This window comes from Myxine glutinosa, chromosome 9 (genome assembly GCF_964187855.1).
Source record: "Myxine glutinosa chromosome 9, kmMyxGlut1.1, whole genome shotgun sequence".
In the NCBI taxonomy this organism is placed as follows: Eukaryota; Metazoa; Chordata; class Myxini; order Myxiniformes; family Myxinidae; genus Myxine; species Myxine glutinosa.
In genome coordinates, this window is record NC_136269.1 from 88,396,286 (window position 1) to 88,423,785 (window position 27,500).

The 27,500-nt window shown below is 43.8% G+C and overlaps 1 protein-coding gene across 2 annotated transcripts in view; it reads left to right on the forward strand.

The window, feature by feature from the left end:
- Positions 1–27,500, forward strand: part of ANKRD11 (ankyrin repeat domain 11) — a 319,696-nt gene that overhangs the window by 86,959 nt on the left and 205,237 nt on the right. The window contains exon 2 of one of the 2 annotated variants that reach the window (XM_068128855.2): positions 23,901–24,093. The exons of the other annotated variant lie outside the window; for it this stretch is intronic. Within the exon in view, the coding sequence (XP_067984956.2) occupies positions 23,962–24,093 (132 nt within the window). The 5' untranslated portion in view covers positions 23,901–23,961. The remainder of the gene's footprint in view (positions 1–23,900; positions 24,094–27,500) is intronic. 2 annotated transcript variants of the gene reach the window in all.

The following is a 27,500-nucleotide window of genomic DNA, read 5'->3' on the forward strand; positions in this document are numbered from 1 at the left end:
TTTGAGTTCTCCAACCTTTAATGAGCAAATTATATAACTGCTTGACGTTTAGAGTGATCGGAACGTCGAGCAGTTATTTATTTTGCTCATTAAAGGTTGGAGAACTCAAGATGGATTCATTTGATTTTATCTCCAACCGCAAGTCATTACTTAATATATATAAATATATGGAGCCACCTGGATGCATATAATCCATATAATGAGTGGATTCCAGAGGTAATGCACCGTGTGGCAGGCGGTGCTTATCGCTCCCATTAAGGTACAGCAATAGCTGGATGGGATACCCTAATGGCGGTTCACCAATGATAGTATGGTAGTAAAGTTCACCATTAATATATATATATATATATATATATATATATATATATATGTATATATACGTATATATATACAGTGAAACCTTGACTTACGAGTGCACCAACTTACGAGTTTTCCGAGATACGAGCCGTCGCTCGGTCGATTTTTTGCTTTGTGATGCGAGCCGAGATCTGAGTTACGAGCGAGCGAGCTTGGATATAAAACACGTAATCGTCGAAAAACATGAGCGAGGTGTGCGTGTTGTCGACTTGGCGAGGCAGTACGATTGTAGTACTTCTACGATATGTACGATTTTGAAGCAGAAGGAGTCGATAAAGGCTATAACGCCAGCCAAGGGCGTTAAGATTATTTCAAAGCTCCGGACCTCTGTCCATGAAGAGATGGAGAAGTTGTTGTTTGTGTGGTTGACGGAGAAGCAGCTCGCAGGAGATACCGTGACCAAGAGCATCGTCTGTGAGAAGGCACGAGACATTTACGGGGATTTGGTGCAGCAGACGGCGGGAACATCAACGGACGAGGCATCGGAAGAGTCATTCAAAGGCAGTCGGGGATGGTTTGATAATTTTAAGAAGAGGACCGGCATTCACTCCGTCGTCAGGCATGGTGAGGCAGCAAGCTCGGATGTGAAGGCAGCTGAAGATTTTATTATAACTTTTGCCGAACTGATAGAAGCCGAAGGATACATCCCCCAGCAAATCTTCAACTGTGACGAGACAGGGCTCTTCTGGAAAAAGATGCCGAGGAGGACGTATATAACGGCAGAGGAGAAGAGCATGCCAGGCCACAACTTGTTCAGAGTGCCGGCGATAGCTCGCCTTCTCTTTGTGGAAGACACGGTGAGATCCTTAACATCCAACATCTAATGGGACGCAAACGGGGCGCCCAGTTTAGCGGTACACACATTGATGAATCACCCTGCCTGTGAAACACCGACATGACAGGTTATAGCTGGGTCGGGATTCAAACCCAGGCTGGACAGTTTAGAGTCAAGTGTGCGTACCTCCAGTCCAGGCCATCCTGCCAACTTGTATGCTGCATACAGGTGAAATATAAAGCGCGAGATATTTTTATATATACTGCATATTTAAAAAAAAATTGGTGTGGTTTTTGGCGGGCTGGAACGGATTAATAGCATTTCAATGCATTTTAATGGGGAAATTTGATTTGAGAAACGAGCAAATTGAGTTACGAGCTCGGTCACAGAACGAATTAAACTCGTAAGTCAAGGTTCCACTGTATATATATATATATATATATATATATATATATATATATATATATATATATATATATATATATATATATATATATATATATACATATACATAATATCGAAACGATTCAAAGTTGATGATGTTGCAAGCATTTCCATTCGAGGCAAGGTCAAACTGTGCCCTCTGGCACTGGGCTAGCCGGGTCCGTCCTCCGGATCCTCGGGCCCCATCCACAACTACCGGCTCCCAGAGCCCACCTGCGGCCTCACCTGGCCGACATCCTCACAGTGGTGGAGTGCCCAAACCAACTACACACACTAACAGGCTACACGCCCAGCCATTTCCACAACACTAATGCACCCATCCAAACATCATTCTTCCACTCGCACCACAGATGCCAATATCCAACCACAATTTACCTATACCCTCTACCTAACACTTACACTACCCGCCCCGGGTATCCGTGATGGAGGTCCACTCTTCCCCCATTCACACCTTCGCACCATCCACTCCACTCCATAGTTTCCATCCTACTCACTCCACGACCATCCATTCCAATACTCCATATATTCCACACTCCATGTCTTCCACACAACCATTTATTCCATACACCTGTTGGTGCACACCTGTGCACTCACACCTGGTGCCACCTGCACCCTCCTTCCTTCCTGGACCATTTGGTCAACACCACACACAATCACCTTTACTCACTCATACACTGCTCCACACACCTGTTCAGTTGCACACCTGTGCAATCACACCTGTTCAATCACACCTGTTCAATCCTCAAACACACGGCATCATCTCATCTAACTACTCCCCTCTGAAACTTGCGCTTCCCAGTCACCCCTTTAAACTATTGCGCTCCCACGTCATTATCATCCACTCTACTCTACCTGCGTCCCCACTACAGGTGTCATTGTCACTAACTAACCTTAACGTTACCTAATGTCATCTTCTAGGTCCCTACACACAATATCCTAACCCACCCGGGCTAGTTTTCACTGCCATACACCCCATAATCTAGTGCTCCTTTGCCCCCCCTCGCCGTGAGGGATGGTGGATTGCCCATCCCACCACATCGGGGAGGTCCCACTATCAATTTTGCTCGTCCAAATTCCAAACAATTCAAAAATTTGCCATTTACTGCTAATCACCGTACCAATCATCAAATTTTGCCTTTTTCTAATTTTGGGTCCAAAACACTAACCTCATCACCCGTCTACTTATTAGATCCTCTCGGTGCGCCAATTCACGTCTACAGCCCGGCTTCATACAGCCGAGCAATGAACGCGGGTTGTTTTGTGCCAGCGGCTGGATACGTCCCGCATTCGGGGCAGGGACGGGGGCTTACCCGGGCCGAGATCCCACGCACCACCTCGGCGTGGAGCCATCCAATGTCCCGATCTCGACCTGCCGGCACGTCTCAACAAAAAGTGGTCGCCATGACGACCCTTCCTATCGGGCTGCCCGCTCAGCCTAGTTGAGCACGGACGTGGCCGTTCCAAGCGAGGCCCAGCGTGGATCGCGTACGGCGGTCCTTTCGAACTCGCCGTGGCTCGGATCCCCACTGGTTCTCGCGGCACGCGAAGCTCGGCACGCACCGAGGGCCCGATTCGGCTAAAAGTCGCTCTAACCGCTAACCCGGTTACCGTCGATGCCTCACCTGCATGCTTACACGCATACGCTACCCCTTTCTTGCTCATACCTCCAGCTGTTCCCATGCTCCTCGTACCTTTCCTTACACACCTCGGTACACTCATTCCGCTCACAGACTTGGTCACACACCTGACCACCGAACACCTTGGCACACATTCGTCGCTCGCACACCTCACCAACACACCTCTTCGCGCCCCCTCCTCGGTCACCTCCTCTGTGACAATCACAGGTGTGCTCTCACCCGCACACCCAACCACGTGCCTCACGACCAACTCAAGTGTGCATTCCCACACACGCTCTACCATTCCAGGTGTGCATCCTTCCATTCCAGGTGTACATCCTCGCTCACCTGTCACAACCAACTCACGCTCCGTGTCACTCTCACTACTCTCACCTCCACTCTCGGTCGCGCACTCACCCTTACTCTCGACAGCGCACTCTTTTCTCATGCCCCTGTCCGTTACACACCTTTCTCGCGCATCCTCTTGCGCACACTCTTTCGTTACATCCTCTGTAACTCTCACCACAGGCGTGCATTCTCCTTCACTCTTGACAGCGCACTCTTTCCCCATGCACCTGTCCGTTACACACCTTTTTCGCGCATCCTCTTGCGCACACTCTTTCGTTACTTCCTCTGTAACACTCGCCACACCGCGCTTCCATGTGCTCCCTCGCACACGCGCTACGACCGACTCACTCTCGACAGCACACTCACTGGTCGGCGCGCACTTTTCCCTCACACACCCCAGAGTCGGACATTCTCGCACACCTCTTTTTTCGCACACCTGACCTGTCACACACTTCACCAACGGCCTCTCACGAACACCCGGATCCATAGCAACCCCCAAGCCGACTGAAGCTTTCCTCACATCATATACATTGCCGAATATTTCGCCACTCACCTTGGCACCTCGTCTCCGCCCCTCTTCTGCCACCTGCAAACTCTTTATTTGGTTAGCGAGCACGACATCACGATTTGAGCACCGACCTTGTACCAATTCCATGACCTCCTCCTTTATTTCTCTCTTAGTTTCTGTCCGTCTCTTCTTAATTTCACTCACCTCTTCTTCCACTTCCTCTAATTTTTGCTTCACCTCTTTTATTTCCCGGTGCATCTCCTCAAGTTCGTCCTCTAAGGCTACCGCGACCGTCTCTATGTGCATCCTCACCTGCCGGTCCTTCGTCTCCATTACTTCTGTCACCTCATCCAACCTCATTGTCAGTTCCTCACGTACCATCTGACATTGCCTCTGTGTCGCTATTAAGTCATTTTTAATTTCTTTTTGTGTCGCCTTTAACCCTCCTAGTACTGCAGTGTTCCTTTGAACCTGCTCCACTAACTCCGTCTGTCCCTCCGTCAGCTGTTCCACCTCCTCCGTCAGATCTTCTATTCCACCTTGTAACCTAGCCATTCCATTTCTCACCTCTTTCTCGATACGCTTCTCACCTCGCTTTACCTCCTCGCGTAGCCCCGAAACCTCCTCACTTACACCTCGTCGTATCCCCTCTTTCATCTCCTCCATCTCTTTTGTAGATGCCACCCTCATCTGTCCCAATTCATCCCTCTGAGCATCCAGTTTACTTTCTAACCCGATTTTCACCTCCTTTATCTGGTTCCCCATCTGTTCGATTTCCCGGGCGGATTGCTCCCCTATTTCCCGCAATTTGTCTTCCATCCTATTTTCTAACCCCATTAACCCATTTTTCACCTCTTTTATCCCATCGTCTAACCCCTCAATTTTTTTTTCTAATCCCTCACCGGTACCCCTCGCTTCGTCCCTCATTACCCCCAATTGCTCACTCTGAGCCCTCGCTTCGTCCCTCATTCGCTCCCTATCAGCCCTCAATTCGTCCCTCATTACCCCCATACTGTTTTTCAAACCTCCAATTTGGTCTCCCATACTCATCTGTACAGCTGCCTGCAGCTGCGCAATGAGGGCCTGCATGTCAATCGGCTGCATGTTAAAGCCCGCTGATACAGCGGGCTCGGCTACCGCGCGCACGTGCGAGGCGCCTTTTTGCGCGCCTGAAACCTCGTGCGCGAGTGCGCCATTTTGTGCCTCTGATACCCCCTCAACCATATTGCCAATGTTCTCCTCTACTTCGTCCCTCTGATCCTGGGTTACTCCTAACCCCTCCTCTAGCTCACCCACCGGCATTCGATCGCCTTGACCAGCCATGGCGCGATTTCAAAATTCGGGTTTTTCTTTAAAACAAAATCAAATTTCGGTATTTTATAATTTTGACCAAATTTTTTCCTAGATGTTTTTTTTTAAAATTTGGTTCGGGCCTCGAATCTCACTCCTCGACACCAATTGTTACTGCCGCGTTTTAGATGTTATTTTGACCGAGCGGTGGTGTATTACCGCGACCTAACAGTTCCCCCGATTCTTCCCCAACTCACCGGATTCACCCCAAACTTTGGCCGTATCGCACCGCAGCTGCCCAATCTGGAAAACTCTAAAACGACCGAATGCAAAGAGGAAAAGGAATAAGACGAGAAGACGGACAGAAGAGTAATTGGATTTATTATACACACAAGCAAAAAGAAAGCAGTCACGTTTATTTACAGACGAGATTAGATACACAGTGCAACGCTAGCTTACCTACAGTCTTAATTAACCCAGGGACAGAACAAACAAAAGACAGACTCACACGGGGAATGATGACAGGAATTGGCTGGAAGGAGAGGATGGCTTGGAGTTGTATTGTGCAGCACGATCGGCGCGTTTAGCAGCCGCCGTTCCTTCGCGGCCCTGCTCAAAACCGCCGTCCAGGCCCCAAGCGGCTGTTGAGTGTTGTTGCTGCTGTGGCCGCCGCTGCTGCTGCTGCTGTGGACGTCGCGTGCTTTTCCAGGATTACAACAGGCTTTGTGCTTTCTGGGATGTCCTCTCCTTGGATGTTCTCTATGTTCTCTTGGTCCAATCACTCCTCACCACCGACAACTCAACGCAACCAACGCAACCACTGACCACCACAACGCAACCACTGACGACCAAAACCACACAACTCAGCTCTGCTTCTTGGACCCTCTCTCTTCTCAACGGCTTGGGCTCCCTTTTGTCTGCCGGTAAAAGCTCATCTCCCAAAGCTTGTCTCAGCTTCTCTTTTGGGAGCGTCGCGCTGCGGATTTTAGCTGCGGTCACGCCTGCTCATTCCCTCCTCTCAGCGCCTCTCTTTAAAAGCGCAGCCTCTTCTCATCTCAATGCTCAGTACTCATCTCTTTCTTCTTCAAAGCTCGACTGCTTGGGGAGCGTCGCGCTGCGGGTTATATAGGCCCCGCCCCTCAACCTTTGCGAACCTCCCCGATCGCTCTTCCTCCGCCCTCTCTAGCCAAACCCCTGGCTCATGGTTGGTCGAGTGGGGCTAGCTCACTCCTCCCCTCTATGACGAGGTGGAGACACGCCTTTCTTCTCCGACCCTGCCTCGTGGTCAATGGCGGTAATTGGAGCGGAGGTAGTTTCTAATCGACGAAAAGGGGGAATGGAGGTTTTGGGAATGGGAATGAAGGGAATCTATCTCTTTCACTTGGTGCAATGGAGTACTTCTATTAATGGGAGACACAGCCTTACCCTAAAACACAGAATAAGATATAACTATCGAACAGGGGTATTCTATTATTGGCTGACGTGTATGCTTGTGGACTAATTATGGGACGCCCTTTGACCTTTACACAGCTCCGGAGGCAGGGGGCGCAGAATAACAATAATAATAATAATAAAGCACACAATCAAAAAAAAATACAGTCCTCATATCCGCAACAATATATATATATATATATATATATATATATATATATATATATATATATATATATATATATATATATATATATATATAAATAAATGCATATATATATTAAAGGTACAATACTTCATTTTTCATCGGCTACTATGAAGCAAAGTAGTTTTGATTAAACTTTATGGTAAAGAAGGAAGTTTAATGCTTTTGCGGATGTTTCGTACTGTTTACGGGAACCTTTTCTTGGGAATTGTTTCACTCTGACAAGAGTCTTGAGCCTATCACATTATCTGTTGTATATTCCAATTCTGTCAGGAGGTTGGGACATTAGGAGCTCGTCCTAAAGGAATAATTATAACATTGTTCCTTCTCGAACTTCCCCTCATGTCCTAACTGTCAATCTTCCTCAGGCTGTTAAAATGTAAACGTGTTGGTTTGCTGGTTTGGACTGACCTGCATTTTAGGGGACCCTTTGATTACATGCTGACGTTTGGTTGAGTGGGTTATACATGTGTGTGGGCTGCTCTGTGAGCTTGAATCCCGTTATTAAGTTGCATCTATAAGATGTGGATAAAGCACATGCAGGATTTGCCAAATGGCCTCCTCTTGTGCCTAAGTTCCTTGTATTACCATGGCAATTTTTTTTTTTTAATGGTGCACCTATTTTGGACCATTTCATAACAGCTGTTCAAATGGCTAAGGCTATTAATGTGACAGCAATTTGAATGGCTAGACTAAATGGCCAGAAATATTGGGAAATTATCTCAGTAGGGCTCAGTCCCCGAGGGTTTGGAAGATTTGGAAGGGGTTGTGTGGTGCATGCACCGTACTCCCTTCTAGATAAGGGCAATTTGTAGTATTGGGTCATATTAAATTGCTTTAAAGATAATTTGGGTGCTTTCACTGCACTGCTATGTTTGCTAAATGAGCAAAATGACTTCAAAATGGGCCGAAGCTGAAGCAGAAACCCAGACGAATGATAACTGAGAGGCAAGGCTGAAAGCGTGCATGGAACATTATTGTGCCCGAGGCGTGTGTTGGCTTGCTTCTCGCAGTTTTAATTGCAATTCTCAGATTTATCCGCTGTTGCAAGTGCTACCTGCCTCACTTTTGAATTGATATTCCCATCACATGCAGACATATATTGCATCACAATATGCCACCAGAAGAAGCATTACTGCTGACAATGATGCCTTGGTGGCTACACAATGAGCAACATAATAGGTATGGAATGAAAATAAAGTACTATATTTAAAAAAGCAGGAGGGAAAAAAAAACTTAGGAAAGAAAACCTCAATGATTAGTAAGTACAGGATGGCCCAGGAAATGATGATGTTTTCTTTTATTTTCAGGTTGGTACACAGTGAATTTTAATGCCATACATCACATGGTATAATCAAGAGGATCGTGCAGAGAAACTGTTCAGTATTTCTTTGGGTTTGTTGACTGAAGGTCGTCCTGTCAACAGAACAAGAGTGTGGGAAGGTTACGATTCAGACGGTGGATTTAGAGTGTGACGTTGGTTCAGCGATGCTTCGGAGGTTAATATTTGGGACAAAATGAGCGCCATGCAGACAAATATGAGCGTCTCTGACTTTACATTTGTAGAGAAAGGAACTGTGCTCAAATCAGAGGTCTTAACAACCCTCTGTGTGCATGTGAGAAAGGGTTGTTAAAAAGCACTTTGAACCGCTCTGAATCAAACATTTTGTTACTAGAACGGCACTCGGTAGAGAGCATACCTCCGCCAGGCCGAACAGTTTTTTGTGTAACCCACTGATAGATCGGATCTGCATCGAGATGTGAAACAAAACCTAATTGCCTTGATCTCGTCACCTACCCAACTCATCCACCAAGTTTTGTCATAATCCATCCGCAACTTTTTGAAGTATCATGCTATATTTCGTTGTTGGCCCCAATTCTTGTATCACGATCCAGATCGAGATTTTCACTAAAATCTAATCAATTCGTCCTTGTTACACATCCAACGTGTCCCCCAATTTCTGCCCGATTCCATCCACGACTTTGTGAGATATTCTGCTCACAGACAAACGGGGGTGAAAACATAACCTCCATCCTCCTTCGGTGAAAGAGCTAATAAATCGACCGGAACTGTGGATGAAACTGCAGTTGTGCATTTTCTTGGTCACAACAAATGAATCTCCAAATAATTATTGTTTATCTTGGATGAATATTTTGCTGATGAACGTCCCAAAAACCTCACAATCACAATATTGTAAATGTCATCATGTCACGGGTCATGTTGTACTTACTAACTTTATTTGTAGAATGAACAACTCAAGCTTACTGTTACAATTTTCCTTTTTTTTTGGTTTTACAGACATTTTTCATGTTGTCAGCTTTGCTTGGCTTTAAGAAACATTTACAGTGCATTCAGAAAGTCTTCAGACCCCTTCACTTTTTTCCCATTTTGTTATGTTGCAGCCTTATGCTGAAATCGTTTCAATTCACTTTTTCCCTCATCAATCTACACTCAATACTGCATAATGACAAAGAGAAAACAGGATTTTAGAAAGTTTTGCAAATTTATTAAAAAGAAAAAACTGAAATATCACACTGACATAAGTATTCATACCCTTTGCTATGACACTTGAAATTTAGCTCAGGTGCCTCCCATTTCTCTTGATCATCTTTGAGATGTTTCTACACCTTGATTGGAATCCACCTGTGGTAAATTCAATTTATTGGACATGATTTGGAAAGGCACACACCTGTCTATATAAGGTCTCACAACTGACAATGCATATCAGAGCAAAAACCAAGCCATGAGGTCGAAGGAACTGCCTGCAGAGCTCAGAGACAGGATTGTGTCGAGGCACAGATCTGGGGAAGCCTACAAAAAAAATTCTGCTGCATTGAAGGTTCCCAAGAGCACAGTGGCCTCCATAATCCTTAAATGGAAGAAGTTTGGAACAACCAGGACTCTTCCTAGAGCTGGCCGCCCGGCCAAACTGAGCAATTGGGGGAGAAGGGCCTTGGTAATAGAGGTGACCAAGAACCCGATGGTCACTCTGGCTGAGCTCCAGAGATCCTGTGTGGAGATGGGAGAAACTTCCAGAAGGACAATGCCTTTCCAAATCATGTCCAATCAATTGAATTTACCACAGGTGGACTCCAATCAAGGTGAAGAATCATCTCAAAGATGATCAAGAGAAGTGGGAGGCACCTGAGCTAAATTTCAAGTGTCATAGCAAAGGGTATTTATACTTATGTCAATGTGTAATTTCAGTTTTTTCTTTTTAATAAATTTGCAAAACTTTCTAAAATCCTGTTTTCTCTTTGTCATTATGGGTATTGAGTGTAGATTGATGAGGGAAAAAATGAATTTAAACGATTTCAGCATAAGGCTGCAACATAACAAAATGTGAAAAAAGTGAAGGGGTCTGAATACTTTCTGAATGCACTGTAAGTCTGAGAAGCCTCTTTATGCCACCCTTTGCACGAATGCTTATGCATTATATTTGGCTTTACTTGGAAGCAGTTCAGAAGTTTGCATTGTAAGCTTTTGGTTGGTTTTGCAGTTCCACTGTAAACCTTTGCATTTTAGAAGTTTGTTCAGTTAGTTTTCTTTTTCTTCACACTAGGCCACCCACTCCCTACAGTAATGGCAGAAAGGGTCATATTATCATATTTGGGGTATATAGATTGCAGTCGATCTCGGCTTGGGTCTGTTACTGTGGTTTATAATAATTTTCCTTCTGGTAGGTATACGCCACGATAATGTATTTATCTTACAATAATTCACCAAATGTCCGTCTCTGTTCGAAGGTACTGTAAAAACTGCTGAACCGATCGCAAAGACATTTTGGGTGGGTAATCCTGGGACCCCTGGGAGTAAAATAGGCTATTTCGTTTTCCCAATTTCAGCTTTGGTCTCCAGCATTCTCAGGTTTGGACTCCCGCATAACATTCGCGTTCGCATAACGTTCATTGTGACGATGTTTTCATTGTGACAATGTTGTTTTCCCGGGTGCCGCACCGATCGCTGCACAGCTGCACTGATCGAACTGTGTGACCTCGGACAAAGACCTTTTATAAGGACATGGATTGAATCCCTGCTTGAGAGAATTCTAACCCATTTCAACTGAAGGAAACACGTATCGGGAGTACATACGACATAGCGATTGTGAACACGATTATCGATCACGATTCACGATCATGATCATCACGATCATAGTCTATCGATCACTGTGGGACATTTGGTGAATTATAGTGAGATACTGTTGTTACGGATTCGGCCCTTCCGTGGTTGTGGCTTTCATCCACTTGTAACATTGCTGGTTATGTATTATTATTCTTATCGGGGTTGGAAGGAAACGGTGATTATTGTTGTTTAAGGGAAATGGTTATTGTGGTTAAGAGGTTAAAAGCGCTCATGGTAAAAATGAGAGGAAATCGGATCGTGACCCGGAAGAGGGGAGCGAGGAAGAAGAGGTCGTGAGGCAAAGGTCGTGGAAGACGTGTGGCGAAGCTCCGTACCTAGCATGGTCGAGCGTACATCGCGAGTGAACTTTGAGTCCTTGAAAGGAATATCATGCGATTGGTGTTATCGCCGGAATATTGAGGAACCTGCATCGCCAGGTATCGGCATTGAGGTTCCGGTGAATCCTTGCCTAGAGGCTCCGGCTCGAGTGAGAGCCGTCCGCCATTCTGCCCCGCACGTTGCGTCCACCGAAGAAGGTTTTGGTACGCGACAACTTTTCTCATCCTCCGGCCATCTGCTGGGGATGTGTGTGTGCGAAATCGGCGTTTGAAGGTTACACGGCGGTTCGCTGATTGAACGGCGAACGTGTACGTCGGCGCGCGTCTTTGGGGATTTTCCATTCTACCGCGAGTTTGCTGGGTGTTGGACCACGTGACTTCTGTGCCGCTTCGACCGCCTACGCCTCGATTGATCTTGATCGGACATTGTTCCCACGATCGCTGGAGCGAAGCAACTTCGCCTTGGAGAGTTATAGAGACATTGGGGAGTGCCGTGAGTTTGAGTTAAGTACTAGATAAGATGGTACCATCTTAAGATTTTGATTGTCTGGATTTGATATTGTTATTGGTGATGTTATTCCTGTGTGATTTTTAATATATTATTGGTTTGTTTATAACCATTGGTGTGGTTTCCTTATTGATTTCGACACGGAATAATATATATTTTCTGCCGTGGCTCCTCCCGGGGTTCGGAGGTATACAGAGACCAGGAGGTCGGGGAGGAACCCGTAACACTGTTTAGATTTTGATGATTTGCGTGTGATATGATTTAACGGATGTTTATATGAATCGTTTAAAATAAAAAAGCCTTTAATTTCTGATATTTTACCTTTTCATTTGGGCCTCCCAATTGAAGCCCCGCCCATAGGGCGGGTACCTTTGCTAGTACACAATAACACGGTGTTCATCCAAGGAGGAAAAACCCCTTGGGGAGACAGGATATTATTATTATTAGTTCCCTACCCAAAGTAGACTTAAGGTTTGCTCTCCATCTCTGTCCATCCATCCCACCTGTGGTTTTCTGAACTTTATCCCATACCCTTTAAGATATTCAACTGAAACTTGGTACATGGCTCTATTATGACAAACTACAGAACACGTTTGCATTCCTGGACGTTTCACCAAATTTTAAGGAGTTATGGCCTTTTTGGACTTTGAAAATATTACATATTATACATGGGTCAGTTTTCCAGACTTTTCCCCCTTACCCTTTAACAGATATTGAACTGAAACTTGGTAGAAGACATATATTGTAAAGCAACTCTCCCTCTTGTTAACCCGTCCCCCACACAGCGGAAGACAGGATTTTGCAATCACTTATTTGTGTCTGTGTGTGTCTGTCCCGGGCGTTAACGTTTCTACCCATTTGTGCTATTGTCATCGAATTGTCAACAAAGGTTTATTATGAGATTATGGTGAAGACAAATTAATAATTCGGTCAAAAGGTGAAAGGTCAGCATCACATAATAATCATCAATTTTCATGCAATTGACCTGAAATTTTGAGAATTTGCATATTGGGTCACTGAATTGGTTCACCAATCAAAAGCTAGAAGCTGATTTATCAAAAGGTCAAAGGTCAAGGTTGCATAAAATTGTCAATTTTCATCCAATTGGCTTGAAAATTGAGCAGGGTTTGCATATTGGGTCACTGAAGCATATTGCTTTTGAGGTGAAAAAGACAAGATCGACTAAAATCGTCTTTTTTTGTATTTAAAAAAAAGCTATTTTCATCATGTTTGGCATACGGAAAAAGTCTGGATACAAAGCGGATGTGGACGAGCTTTGCATTTTCAGAAGCTTTTCAGTTACTTTTGTTATTGGAAGCAGCCTTGGAAAAACAACATGATTAGCTATCTCAACACAGATATACACCTTAACACGGATTTCGCCGAAGATGGCAAACCCCCTTGGGTAACGGGGCAAATGAAGTTGCTACAACCTCCATCGAGTGACACTTAGTCTTCCTGTCAAGTTTGGTTGAGATTGGTTAAGTAACGACTGAATGTATCGTGGTAAAAAAGACAGACAGACAGACAGACAGACACCAAATTGCGTATTTTACTCTGATGAAGATAGAGGCCAATGGAAGAGTAAAGTGGTAAAGGGTATGAATGGCCACAGGGCAACAGGTGGATGCAATAAGCAAGGGAATGAAGGAACTGTAGACGAGGAGGGCAGGAAACACTCAACCTTCAAGAAAGAGGGTTGGGTTCATGAGGATGGAATGAATCATGGGAAGTGATGGGGGATGATGTGAGATGGCAGTGCACCTGGAAGGAAGAGTAGGATAGAAGAGCCTCAGGAAGGCGGTTTTACAGATGAGAGAATTTGGTTAATATTGGGTACAACTGTGGCCTCTTGCCATGGACATTGCACTTGTAGTAAGTATCCCAGAGGTTGGGGGCGTCCATTGCATTTTACGCTTCTGGAAATTGAGTTATCCTCAGGAGAATTGCCACATTGTCAGTAAAAACCGAGCGGCCACACTAATGTCCTTCCAGGAAGATCCTGCCTGGTCTGGTCTACCCACAGTAATACCGATCCATGCATTGTGCTTGGCATCATGCCCTTAGGGCAACTTGGGATTGGCCCTAAATTTTTACCTATGAAAAGGCTGCACTGTCCAAAATTTCCATGACAAAATATAAGTAGGGGGGTGGAGGAGGGGGGGGGGGGGGGTGAGGCAAAATCCCAAGTGATAAATGCCCCTCTAAAGATTGTGTGTGATGAACTGATGATGTAATCGCTTCTGACAAGTTAGGGGGAAAAAATAGGCGCTTTAATTGCAACATGCTTCTGAGAATCTCACCAGTTTGGTAATTGAAATACATTATTCAGGTTTTTCTCCTTGTTAACAATGGAGGCACACAGCTGATGCCATGTATAGCATTATCTGTCGTGCAGAATTAAACCCCAAGAATAGGGCTTTAATTACTGGCAAACAATATCCATGTGGTTACCTCCACCACCAAAGGTAGACGGAGCTTTCGTATTCACTCCTGTTCGTTTTTGTTTGTTTGTCTGTCTACTCTGTTGGTTTGTTTGTCTGTGAGCAGAATATCCCAAAAAGTTATGGACGGATTCGGACAAAACTTGGTGCACAGGTTGGGTGTGTGACAATGACGAATTGATTGCATTTGGGGGAAGATCCGGATATGATAATTTTAAAAGCGATTCTTCATCATTCAGAGATCGGGCCAAAAATGATATATAGCAAGATGTGAATGCAGAAAAAAAAATTGTGAACCCATTCGGACGAAACTTGGTGGATGAGTTGTGTAGGTGACAAGAACAAGCCATTAGATTTTGGCTTAGGTTCAAATGCAGACGAATAATCCTATCGGTGTGCTATAAAATGGAAACTGTTCAGCCTGGCTCTACTGAGTGCGGTGTAGTTTCTGCATTGGAATGTACAAAATTTCCATGCCTGGTGTTGGCTTAGCGGTTAGGGTGCTGGCTTGGGATCCTAGGATCCTGGGTTCGAATCCCGGTCAATCGCTAAATTAACACCAGGGGGGTTGACTCAGCCTGTCATCCTTCCGAGGTCGGCAAATTGAGTACCAGCTTGCTGGGATGAATGATCCCAGTGTGTACCCGGTTTAGAATAGGTACACCGTATGCCTGCGCATTGTAAGAGGCGACTAAGGGTTGGCGCCAGGAAGGGTATCCGGCCATAAAAACATTGCCTCAAACAGGGAACCATGATTGTCATGGGGCCCGCAAGGCTAACCCCCGCTCTAGTGGGGAAAATGGCCTTAAAACGATCATTCATTCATTCATTCAATGTACAGTATTCTGTATCTAGGCGAATAACGTGAATCCACCCCAAATCCACCTTTTTCAAATTTTGTTTTCCCCCCCTGAAATTCCTCGTAGTGTCCATTTGTTTTATACCATGTACCCTGCCCAGCCCTCTCTTCCACAGATCTCCCGATGTCCCTGTTCTCTACTGTTGTTGTGCTTCCCTCTCTTCCCCCTGCCCCCCCCCCCTCCTCGTCTCCTGCTCCCTTTATTATATGTTTCATGTGTGTTTCTGTTTATGTTTTTATGTCTTAGCTCTTACATGAGCCTCAACTTTGTATCCCAAAATAAATAAATAAAAGCTGGCAAATATGTATTGTTAAGATGTGGTCGGGCAACTTAAAGTGAAACAGATGACCAATTCCGAAACTCTACTTATTCCCATCGTTATAGTTTTTTTTGTTTGTTTTTTTCGCTTTCCCTCCCGATATTTGACGAAGCTGGTTTGTGTACCCGAATTTTAAAAAAATGATACATTGCTTTTCAAGATATTCTTCTCCAGTGTTGGTGACAGACTTGTCCCCATAAAGGTGGGAGCTTTCACATTGCCTTCAGTGTCGACCTTTCTTTAGGATAAGTACATATTCAGTGCAGAATATAATTCTTAATAGCCTCATTAATTAATAAAACGTTTCCAGCCCCCACTTAGTCTATCTTATGGGTGTCCTCGACAGGAAATCCTCATGTACTGTGCATCAGCAAGTCATCTAAATTTCACCGGCTTGATTTCATTGAGCAGAAATCTAATTACTTGCTGTTCCATCATTTTTGTTATCTCGCTTGCTGCCACCTTGATTCTTCAGCACGTGCATTACGACCAGAAACGCATGATTCTTGGTATGGGATAAACCGACACCATTATACATGCTTTCAAATTCTTTATGTACATGCATTAGTCTGCCTTTTGTAAAATATCCCGGGATTAAATTTGAACCACTCTCATATAAGGGGTGGGGAAAAAAAAAAAGAAGTAGCATAAAACAGCAAATGGATTTCATGCAAATGCTACGGTCAAAGTACTTCCTTGTTGGCATCCCACCGTGGTTGATATACTCAAATGCAATAGCCGTCCCGAAGGCTAGTTTTCCATTCAACGTCACAGTTATGTCTGAACTGTCTGTGAAGGCAGTTGTCTCATGGTTGATTGGTTATGTATGTTCGTATATTGTCCAAAATTGGCTCTGCACAAATACGTGATTGCTTCACCATGCTATATTATATGTATTTTAAAAACTGCTTTGCGAATACTTAAAAAGCGAGAGATTGGTGGCATTTCTGCTGAGGCATTGGCCCAGTTTTGGCCAACCTTATGATGGTGTTTGTTGAAGTGCATACATGTTTTGACTTCACAGCAGTGACGTCATTTGTTACTGATTGTATGCAAAGCTTAGGAAGGAGTTTGCCTGCATCTTTTTGATGTGATATGTTACTGATTGTACGAGTGCCTGAAGTTGGAGTTAGCATTAGACTCGCCAGATTAAGAGGGTATTTATTGCATTTGGGTCCGTTTATTTGTTTTCACAGAATGTGCTAACGTACGCAACAAATGCCACCTGGTGGTAGCCAGTCTTACACGTTATCTTGTTTTTAACCGAGTACCTCCATCTAGTATGTACAATGAGAATGCGAGTCTGTCCATAAAATATGTACTATAAAACCACACAAACACCACATGAAACACATCCTTGCCAGGGTCTGCAATCTCTGTTTACTCTTTCTAGTTTTGTATAAGGTATTGGACATTAAGGGGGGTAATTAGCATAGCCTGTTCCATACATATATGTGTGTGTATATATATAAACCTATATATATATATATATATATATATATATATATATATATATATATGTATGTATGTATGTATGTATGTATGTATATATATATATTTATATATTTATATGTATGTATGTATATATATATATTTATATATTTATATGTACTAGGGCATGCCCGTACTATATATATGCCCGTACTATATATCTATCTAAAATTATATCCCCCCCCTCTATTTACATGAAATGGTTTGGTCCATTCGCAACGCCAAAGCGAACGGCGAACGGCTTGCGAGTACAGTGACAATCCCCCCCCTCTATTTACATGAAATGGTTTCGTCCATTCGCAACGACCACAGAACCCCCCCCCCTCTATTTACATGGAATGGTTTGGTCCATTCGCAACGCCAAAGCGAACGGCGAACGGCTAAATCGCCATAGCTCGGTAAGTACTTGTCCGATTAATTTCAAACCTTGAAAAGGCACATCCTCGGGTCCCCAGCAATATACCTGGCAAGTTTCAAGTATATCGGACCGGTAGTTGTCGAGAAATCGTTGTCGCATACATACACACACACATACACACAGAGATTAGTGGAATTATAGATAGATGTACATATATATATATTTATATATATATGTATATATGTATATGTGTGTGTATATATATATATATATATATATATATATATATATATATATATATATGTATATATATATATATCTATATATATAAAGCAGTAAAGTATGTTTGTTTGTTTGTCCTCTTATAACTCAAGAACTACTCATCGCAGAGAAAAACCAAAGGCATATTCGGAATCAGTACGTCTCAGAGCAACTACAGCACACCTTAAATTTAAAAAAAAACTTCGGGTTTTAAAATTAGCGTATTAGCGCAGAAGCGCTAGCAGAAGAGGGAGGGAATCGAAGGGAGGGAGCGCAGCGCTCCCTCTAGCGCTTCGCAGCGCCAGCGCTTCTGTTAGCGTAATTAGCGTATTTCGGAACGTTAATTTTTCAACTTCATTATTCGGAATCAGTACGTCCCAGAGAAACTTCGTAATGTTAATTTTTCAACTTCATCCGATTGACATGGGACCAACGGCATGTGACAGAGAGTGAAACATACATGCTACATTTATTTGACGACAATGAGTTCCGACTTCCGGGTTCGTGCCGCCAACCCTGTTCGTCTCTTGCGGCACACAGGGAATTACCAGTGAACTGGTACTCAATTTGCCGACCTCGGTAGGATGACAGGCTGAGTCAACCCCCCTGGTGTTAAGGGGGAGGAGGAGGGGAGGGGAGGGGAACGGGGGGGGAGGGAGGGGAGGGGGAAGGGGGGAGGTGGGGAGGGGGGAAGGGGGGGAGATGGGGGAAGGGGGGAAGGGGGGAGGGGAGGGGCCCTTCCCCCGGGCACCCCCACACCCTCCCCTCCCCCCTTCCCCTCTTCCCCTCCCCCCTCCCCCCCTTCCCCCTCCCCCTCCCCCCTCCTCCCCGTTACCCTCCCCTCCTCTTCCCCCTCCCCTCCTCCTCCCCCGCCTGGCAATGCCGGTTACTTCTGCTAGTATGTATAATTGTATATGTATATATGTATGTATATGTATATATGTATGTATATATATATATGTATGAACAGGATTATAATTAGTGTGTGTGTGTGTGTGTGTGTGTGTGTGTGTGTGTGTGTGTGTGTGTGTGTGTGTGTGTGTGTGTGTGTGTGTGCGAGTGAGATATATATATATATATATATATATATATATATATATATATATATATATATATATATATATATATATATTATATATATATATATATATATACAGTGAAACCTTGACTTACGAGTTTAATTCGTTCTGTGACCGAGCTCGTAACTCAATTTGCTCGTTTCTCAAATTAAATTTCCCCATTAAAATGCATTGAAATGCTATTAATCCGTTCCAGCCCGCCAAAAACCACACCAATTTTTAAAAAAATATACAGTATATATAAAAATATCTCGCGCTTTATATTTCACCTGTATGCAGCATACAAGTTGGCAGGATGGCCTGGACTGGAGGTATGCACACTTGACTCTAAACTGTCCAGCCTGGGTTTGAATCCCGACCCAGCTATAACCTGTCATGGTTGAATCACAGGCAGGGTGATTCATCAATGTGTGTACCGCTAAACTGGGCGCCCCGTTTGCGTCCCATTAGTTGTTGGATGTTAAGGATCTCACCGTGTTTTCCACAAAGAGAAGGCGAGCTATCGCCGGCACTCTGAACAAGTTGTGGCCTGGCATGCTCTTCTCCTCTGCTGTTATATACGTCCTCCTTGGCATCCTGCGAGCTGCTTCTCCGTCAACCACACAAACAACAACTTCAACATCTCTTCATGGATAGAGGTCCGGAGCTTTGAAATAATCGTAACGCCCTTGGCTGGCGTTATAGCCTTTATCGACTCCTTCTGCTTCAAAATCGTACATATCGTAGAAGTGCTACGATCGTACTGCCTCACCAAGTCGACAACACGCACACCTCGCTCATGTTTTTCGACGATTGCGTGTTTTATATCCAAGCACATCATCCTCTTCTTCTTCTCAGTACTGCCCTTGGCACTCAATTTCTTAGGACCCATGGTTAAAACTAAGAAATTTTCCAAAATAACCAAAATGCGAAAACAAAGCAGCAGCTATATACGGCAGAGATGCTTGCACGGCAAGATAACCACGTGACCTGAACCCACCTGGTGGCGGTTGGCGTAAGCTCCAAAATAACCAAAATGCGAAAACAAAGCAGCAGCGATATACGGCAGAGATGCTTGCACGGCAAGATAACCACGTGACCGGAACACACTTGGTGGCGGGTGGCGTAAGCTCGTAACTCAGATCTCGGCTCGCATCTCAAAGCAATAAACCGCCCGAGCGACGGCTCGTATCTCGGAAAACTCGTAAGTTGGTGCACTCGTAAGTCAAGGTTTCACTGTATATATATATATATATATATATATATATATATATATATATATATATATATATATATATATATATATATATATATATATATATACATATTGGTGGGATGCTGCATTGTTGAACACGCAGTCTTGTTATATTGTGTCGCTGTATTTTTGGGTGGAATCTTGTCCAGGTGAATCTACATTGACTTGTTTGCATGTCATCTGAGTATATAGCTCTTTATGTTGGGATCCAAGATTCATATACTGTATACTACTGTGTTGATTTTCCTATTGATAGCCTTGCCTGCTGAACAGTAGAGGCTATTTTAATCGGTCTTTGAGTGAGTGTCTTCATGCAGATCTACTTAAATGTAGCTCGTTAAATCTCAGATCTACTGCAACCTAAATGTCCCATTGAGGCTCTGCATCGCTCAATTGTTTGTCTTGTTTACTTTTACTCTTATATTTCAATATAAAGTATGCAGTTTCATAATTCGATTCCAAGCAAACTTCTCCCAATTAAACGGAACCTTCCATTTCCCACACCATGCTTCAAATTTAAGGGAAATACAGTCACATTGCCATGTACTTGTACGCATGCTCTTTCTCCATAGATGACTTTTTGCTGCAATGTGAATCCAATTGCAATGCACTTGCAGTTTTATTGGAGCCAATTTCTGTTTCCGAGTTTGTTGTTTATACCTCACAGGTTGGTTAGTTGGTTGGTTGGTCGGGGGTGTCCTTTTACCAAGTGTGCCGTGAACAGTGCCATGCTGTGCTCAAAGGGTGAAACTGTGTCTTTTCAGGCCATTTGGTTTTGGCACGGTTCCAACATTATCTTTGCCGAATATCATTGCATTATTGACCGAACTTTTGCTGAACATTTGCTTTTAGATGCAATAGATGTGGTACAATGGGGTACCAAAATGTGGTCCATCATTTGGAACCACTTTTGCATATCCAATATTTAATTGATTATTTAAACGGTCAGAGGCATTGGATTGCTTGGTGCCTCGGGAAAGAGGGCATTTTTAATGTTAGCTGTTTTGCACTTAACGGCATTTTTAAACAAGATATAAGGCTGGTCATGGAGCTGCCACACATATTTCACAAGCATGGATATACAGACGAATACACGAGATAGCATAGGACTGTTAGATGAGACAAACACAGCTACTGAGCTTGCGGGAATTGCCGCCACTTCCCAGGGCACTCTGGGTACGAGCAACACTGCAAAGATGATGCTGCCTTTCTCACTGTGCTCAATGGGGCATTTCCTTAGGAGGATTTTTCTCCTCCCCATGAATGCCAATCTGTGGGGATTATCCATGCTCTTATCCTTTTAAAGATTGAGCAAGGAAGCAGCACACACCATTTTTGAAGTCTTTGGTATGACACAGCCTGGGTTTGAACCGCTGACCACCCAGACACGGAGTGGACAATTACCATTTCACCACCGAGTCTGGTCCCACATGGTTCTTGGAATTGGTCACTCGAACCAATGAAAAAAGTGAACTTTGTGGAAGAATGGTTAATGGAAGAGCAAGCGTAACCACATTAAACAATATATCTGGTATACTTACGGTATGTTTGTCCTTTAATAAGGATGCAAAATATATGTAACTTATTGTTCATAGACTTGAACTTTAATGGCTCCCCACACCTAATTACATCATGACATGTTTGCTGCAAATAATTGTGGGATACAGCAAGGGTTTAGTATACTTCAATATGGTGGGTGATAAACTTGTTTTAAAGGACAGCGATAGCAATGGCACTACTTCATGATGTTCACTGATTGCTGAAACCAGACAGATGATATATGGGGATTATAAGAAGTAGACATAAGAAAATGATGGCCTTTAAAAAAAAAAAAACCATGCAGACACAAAAACACTGCTGGGCTGAAGAGACGACACAAATTATAAAACATAAAGTTAATTGTCTTCATCTTTGTACAAAAAAAGCACAATTATGTTTTAAAATCAACCAATGGTTGAATTAGACATAAAAAGTTGTTTTTAAATTGGACAACTTTGTTGAACCGTGTCCGAGGCCAGCTCGGCACGCCAGTCGAGCCAGCAGTCCTTGCAAGATATTTCAAACCACAGGCAGCATGGGACAAACGCACTGAGGAACGAGCATAGATACATCAGATATAATCCACATTCAAGATACAAAATCAACGTAGTGGTGAAATAACATGGAAAAATATTGTGGTTGCATTAGACCACTTTGTCAAACTGGACAGGGGGCCAAAAGCCGATTGAGGGCACAATATTTAAGGGGTCTGCATGAGGACTCATTGACTGACTGACAGTTGTGAACACCCAGACCACACACACACTTTTGATAGTGTTTACAGACGATAAAAAAGCTTTTGATGGTGTCCAACATACATGGATGATAAAATGCATGTATGTACACAATATCATCCCCAAAATAATCAAACTGGTTGAGAAAGCAATGAAGCTACTGGAATACCACATTGACATGACAGCACTCGGAAGGAAACATTGAAATGCCTGGAGTGAAGATTACGACACGGGATTTTCCAAGGAAACTGCCTTTCCCCCAACTGCTCTCCCTGGCCTTAGACCCACTGAGCACCCTCATTAATGAGCATGGACAAGGATACACCCTAATGTCCAATAGAAGAACATCCTAAGAAATCGGAAAGGTGACAGACACGTCGACTGTACATGGATGATTTAAAGCTCTTCTTACCGAAACACTGAAAAATTGGCAAAACAACTGAAACTAGTGAAATGGTTCTCTGATGAAATTAGAATTTGGCCTAGATAAATATGCCAAGTGATCCTGAAACCATATCTCACCCTGAGAAACAAAATCAAAGCCAATAACCAACTAGCAGTATCAATGTTTCAATCGAGTGGCATAATAATAAACTGGCCACTAGTGGAAATCAATAACCTAGATATCAAAATAAGGAAACTCCTCACTATCCACAAAATGTTTTACAAAAATCAGTGCATCCCGAGAATCTACCTGCCGAGACGAGAAGGGGGTAGCGGCCCAATGGAACTCAACCAAGTGCACAGAATGACAACTGTAGGATTGGCTGGGTAGGTGGAGTCTTTACCTGTTTTGGAGAAAAGAAAAGGAGACTTTTTTTTTGCAGCACACCCTCGTATATGTATAAATGTGTTTCGGCCAAGGTTGGAATCAGGGCCAGACGACTTTCCAGACACAGAGTGGAAGCTCTAACCATAATGCCATCTAATCTGGTTTTGACTTTGAGTGGACATGTTGACAATGTGGGCTTTCTCCTCCTCCGCTGAGTTCCACTAATACTTGTAAAATAAATTATTTTAAAATACAAATGCCTTTCTTCTTGCGAATGTACTATATTTTAATCGGATTCATTTTGGAATTTGTGTTGCTGGTTGTGACTGTAATGTCACTGTTTGTGACTGTGCTGTCGCTGGTTGTGACCCTGTTCTCTGGTGCCCTCATTTACAAACAAACTTTTGGTGTACTCTATATGGTACTTTGGAGTTTTTCCATTTTTTTGTTTTGTTCTCTTAATTTGTAATCCAATTTTGTTTTGTTCATTTTCTTACCTCCTCTTTTCCTTACCTTCTCTTTTCCTTTTCTTTTCCTTTGCTCCTTTTTTTACACACTTTTATTTGACTTCATCTGAACTTTGTTTGTTTGTCCCGTTTCAAATATTTGAGCCGTTCATTTTCTAGGTTCCATACGTCCAAGAGAGCTGGAATTTGGCTCACGGTCCTCTTTTCTGGTACAATTTCATCTATCAAAATTTAATTATAAAAAATAAAGTGGGGAAAAAAAAGGTAAAAAAATTATTTTTTTTAATAAATAAAAGTGTGTAGCCCTAAAACATGTTTTTCCGTTTACTTGTTCTTTTATCAAGCTGTCTCTTTCAATATCCCTTATATTTCATTTCTATTTCCCAAAATCCACCATAGAGACCCTGTGAGGATGCGGCTGTGGTGGGAGCTAGGGAGTTGAAGGGGGTCGGCAGGGAAAATGCCCAAGCCTGGCCTCTCCAGGACACCACAGACTGAAGGCAGTGGTGGTACATCCACCATGGTGGAGAAACCCATGGGGAAAGTTCCAGGCAACAACAGCAGCATCGTTGATAAACAGCAAGGAAAGAAGGTGCGTCTCTGGATGATTGTGCATTTATCACTTTTGGTCGAATTATGTCGTTTTTTTTCCTTTACACCACACATTATACAGCAATGTAATTCCCACTAAAACGTTGCATCATAAGTGACTGCAATTCAGTATGCTTAATTACATGACAAACATCTATCGGTATTTTCAGGTGCTCTGCAGGACATTGTGAAAATGGTAACATCTTCAGAAAACTACCAATGGGGAAAGGAACCTCATTTCAATGGACATGATTAATTTAAGCTGTGAATGTGCTTTAGGGATATTAACAAGGAAGTGATATGCAAGCAATTATTAAACACACAGCTCTGGAAAATAGTCATTCATACTAGTGGAAAGCTCAAATGGTCACGTGATCAAGCAAACAATGCTTCTTTTTTCACTTTTATTTATATTACCCTGATGTAAGGTTCATGGACGAGCTTGTATATAAATCATATTCAGGTCAAGAACACGAGAAGACGTCCGTATACTTTTCACGAATTACAAAGGCCATTGGTAGTCGAAGGGCAAAGCGTCACACAATATATGGGGTTTTAACCTGGGATCCCAACATTCTGAGTTCAATCCTCAGATGGAAAACCACAGGCCAACCATAAATGATCTTAATTTTGGAAATGTTTTGACTGAAGGCACACTCACAAGATGTATTGCTTGTGAAGTTGCTATAACCAGAGCCTTATGATGTAACCTTGAATGCATTTGTACAGTAGCAGATCAGGTAATCCTTTCAGCCACCTTTAAGTGTACACAGTACCTTTATCAGTCCACTGTGCCTGCTTGCGGTCTTAGAGCAATGTATTGACAAGTGCCGCCATAGGCTATTTGTTTTGTGCAGATGGGACAAACAAAATACATGTAGGATATTGGTATCGTATGCAATGTCTTGTCTCAAATTTTCCATTCTAGAGATTTGAACCCTTTAAAATAACCTTTATATATGAAATATATACATATATATATATATAATAATAATAATAATGCATTTATTTTATATAGCGCTTTTCAGGAAGCCCAAAGACGCTTTGACAGAGTGCAAAACATAATGCATAGCAAAACATAAAAACAATTGCAAAAAAAGAAGAATCAATAGGGAAATATTCAAAGCACAAAGGAGGGAGAAGGAGAGGAGATAGTCAGGGGTTAGATGCTGTGGGTTAAATGTTGAATGCAGTGTTGAACAGGTGGGTCTTGAGTGATGTTTTGAATGTGGTGAGTGAGGAGGAGTCTCTGATGGTGTGAGGTAGCGAGTTCCAGAGGGTGGGAGCAGCGATGGAGAAGGCCCTGTCCCCCCAGGATCTAAATTTGGTCCGGATGGGGGGGGGGGGGGGGGGGTCAGGAGGTTGGTACCAGCAGAGCGGAGGTTGCGGGTGGAAGTGTGTCTGGAGAGGAGGTCAGCCAGGTAGGATGGGGCCAGGTTATGGAGGGCTTTGTAGGTCAAGAGGAGGATTTTGTACTGGATTCTCTGGGAGATGGGGAGCCAGTGAAGCTTGTAAAGGACGGGGGTGATGTGGTCACGGGTCCGGGAATGGGTGAGTAGACGGGCAGCGGAGTTCTGAATGTATTGGAGTTTATTGGTGATTGTTGAGGGTGAACCATAATATATATATATATATCCAAACAAAGAAAAATGGCCAAAAATATTGCCACCCTTGCACTTCTTTCAAATAACTCACAATTTTCTTGAAAAATAAGTTGAAATTGATCAAAGTATTTGGTCTCCACAATTCTTTATTTCACTGTTAATATTACAGAACCTTTGTTTTTGATTTATAACTTAATACACCCTTTCAAATCAGAAAATAAAAAGAAATGGCATTGACAAAATTATTGACACCCAAGAATAACTGCAGTCAAGCGCTTCCTATAGCCATGAATGAGGTTTCCTACACCTCTCTATTGGCAGTTTGACCCACTCTTCTTGTGCAAACGGCTCCAGCTCTCCCACATTTGAAGGGTGCCTTCCCCCAACTGCTGTTTTCAGATCTCCCCACAGGTGTTCAATGGGATTTACTGTCGATCTGGACTCGTTGCTGGCCACATAATAGTCCAGTGTTTTGTCTTGAACCATTCCTGGATGCTTTATGAAGTGTGTTTGAGGTCATTGTCCTGCTGCAAGACCCATGACCTTTGACGGAGACCAAGCTTTCTGACACTGGGTTGAACATTGCGCTCCAAAATGCCTTGGTAATCTCCTGATTTAATGATGCCATGCACACATTCAAGGCACACAGTGCCAGAGACAGCACAGCAACCCCAAAACATCACTGAACCGCCTCCATGTTTGACTGTAGGGAAGTTTGTTCTTTTCTTTGAAGGCTTCATTTTGTTTTCTGTAAACATAGAGATAATGTGCTTTGCCAAAAAGCATATATATTGTTGCGGATCTTCGAAGCCCGTTCCCGTTACAAAGGGGAGATTAAACCCCTTTTTCCCCCTGGGTCTTCAAAACCGCGAGACCGAGTCGCCACTTCCGGGCAAACGTGGAAAAGAGTTTCGGGACAAATTCACACGTACCTTTGGTACCCACGCCGCAGCGGAAGCGGGGATCGAGCCTCGCATGAGCCACGCCTAATTGAGTACGCCCGAGCGGAATGCGTACCACGTGACTCGTGCTGTTACTTCTCTATTGGAACCCGATTAGAGCGGTTTTATTCGTACCATGTGAAGCCAATGATGGAAAAGACAGGACGGTCAAATCAGAAGAAAGAACAGGATTTATTTACACTATGTACAAGGATTGGTAGAAAGAAAGGGATACAGGGCAGAGCTTAGTCAGTCTTAACTTAATCCCAGACAAATGGGCCCACTCACATACACGGGGAGATGGAGGAAGGATGTTCGCGCGCCAAACGTGCCTGCTTCGGTCGCTCCGGGACAGCTCACTCGGCGTGGCCCTCTGGCGGTCACGGCACGTATCCCGGCGAAGGCAGGCAGGAGGAAAATCGCACGTCTGTGGCCCGGCGCGGGTCGTGCTTTACAGCGCGCGATTAATACTGCGCAGAGCGCGGGGAACGGCAAAGTTCGTGTACAATGAGGCAATTCAACACGTAGGCGATACGATTCAATACGAGGCAATACTAACGCGCGTTCTCAACTCATCTGTTCTCATCTCTCATCTCGTTCTCATGGTCTGCGCAACTCATCTGAGGTGGGGGGCCCTGGGCAGGGTTATATGCCCCGCCACAGAGTCTCACTCGAATGTTCCAACCCCGCCTCTGCCACAGTGGTAAGCTACTCCCCCTCGAGCCCTGATTGGCGGCTCGTGCTTACCGATGGCTCCTCCTGCCCCGCCTTCCTTCGGCCTTGGTCGACTTGTTCAGGCCTGCCGCGTGGTATTTCAGCGCCAAAACCAAATCAAAGCGCCATAAGGACACCTAATCTCACGA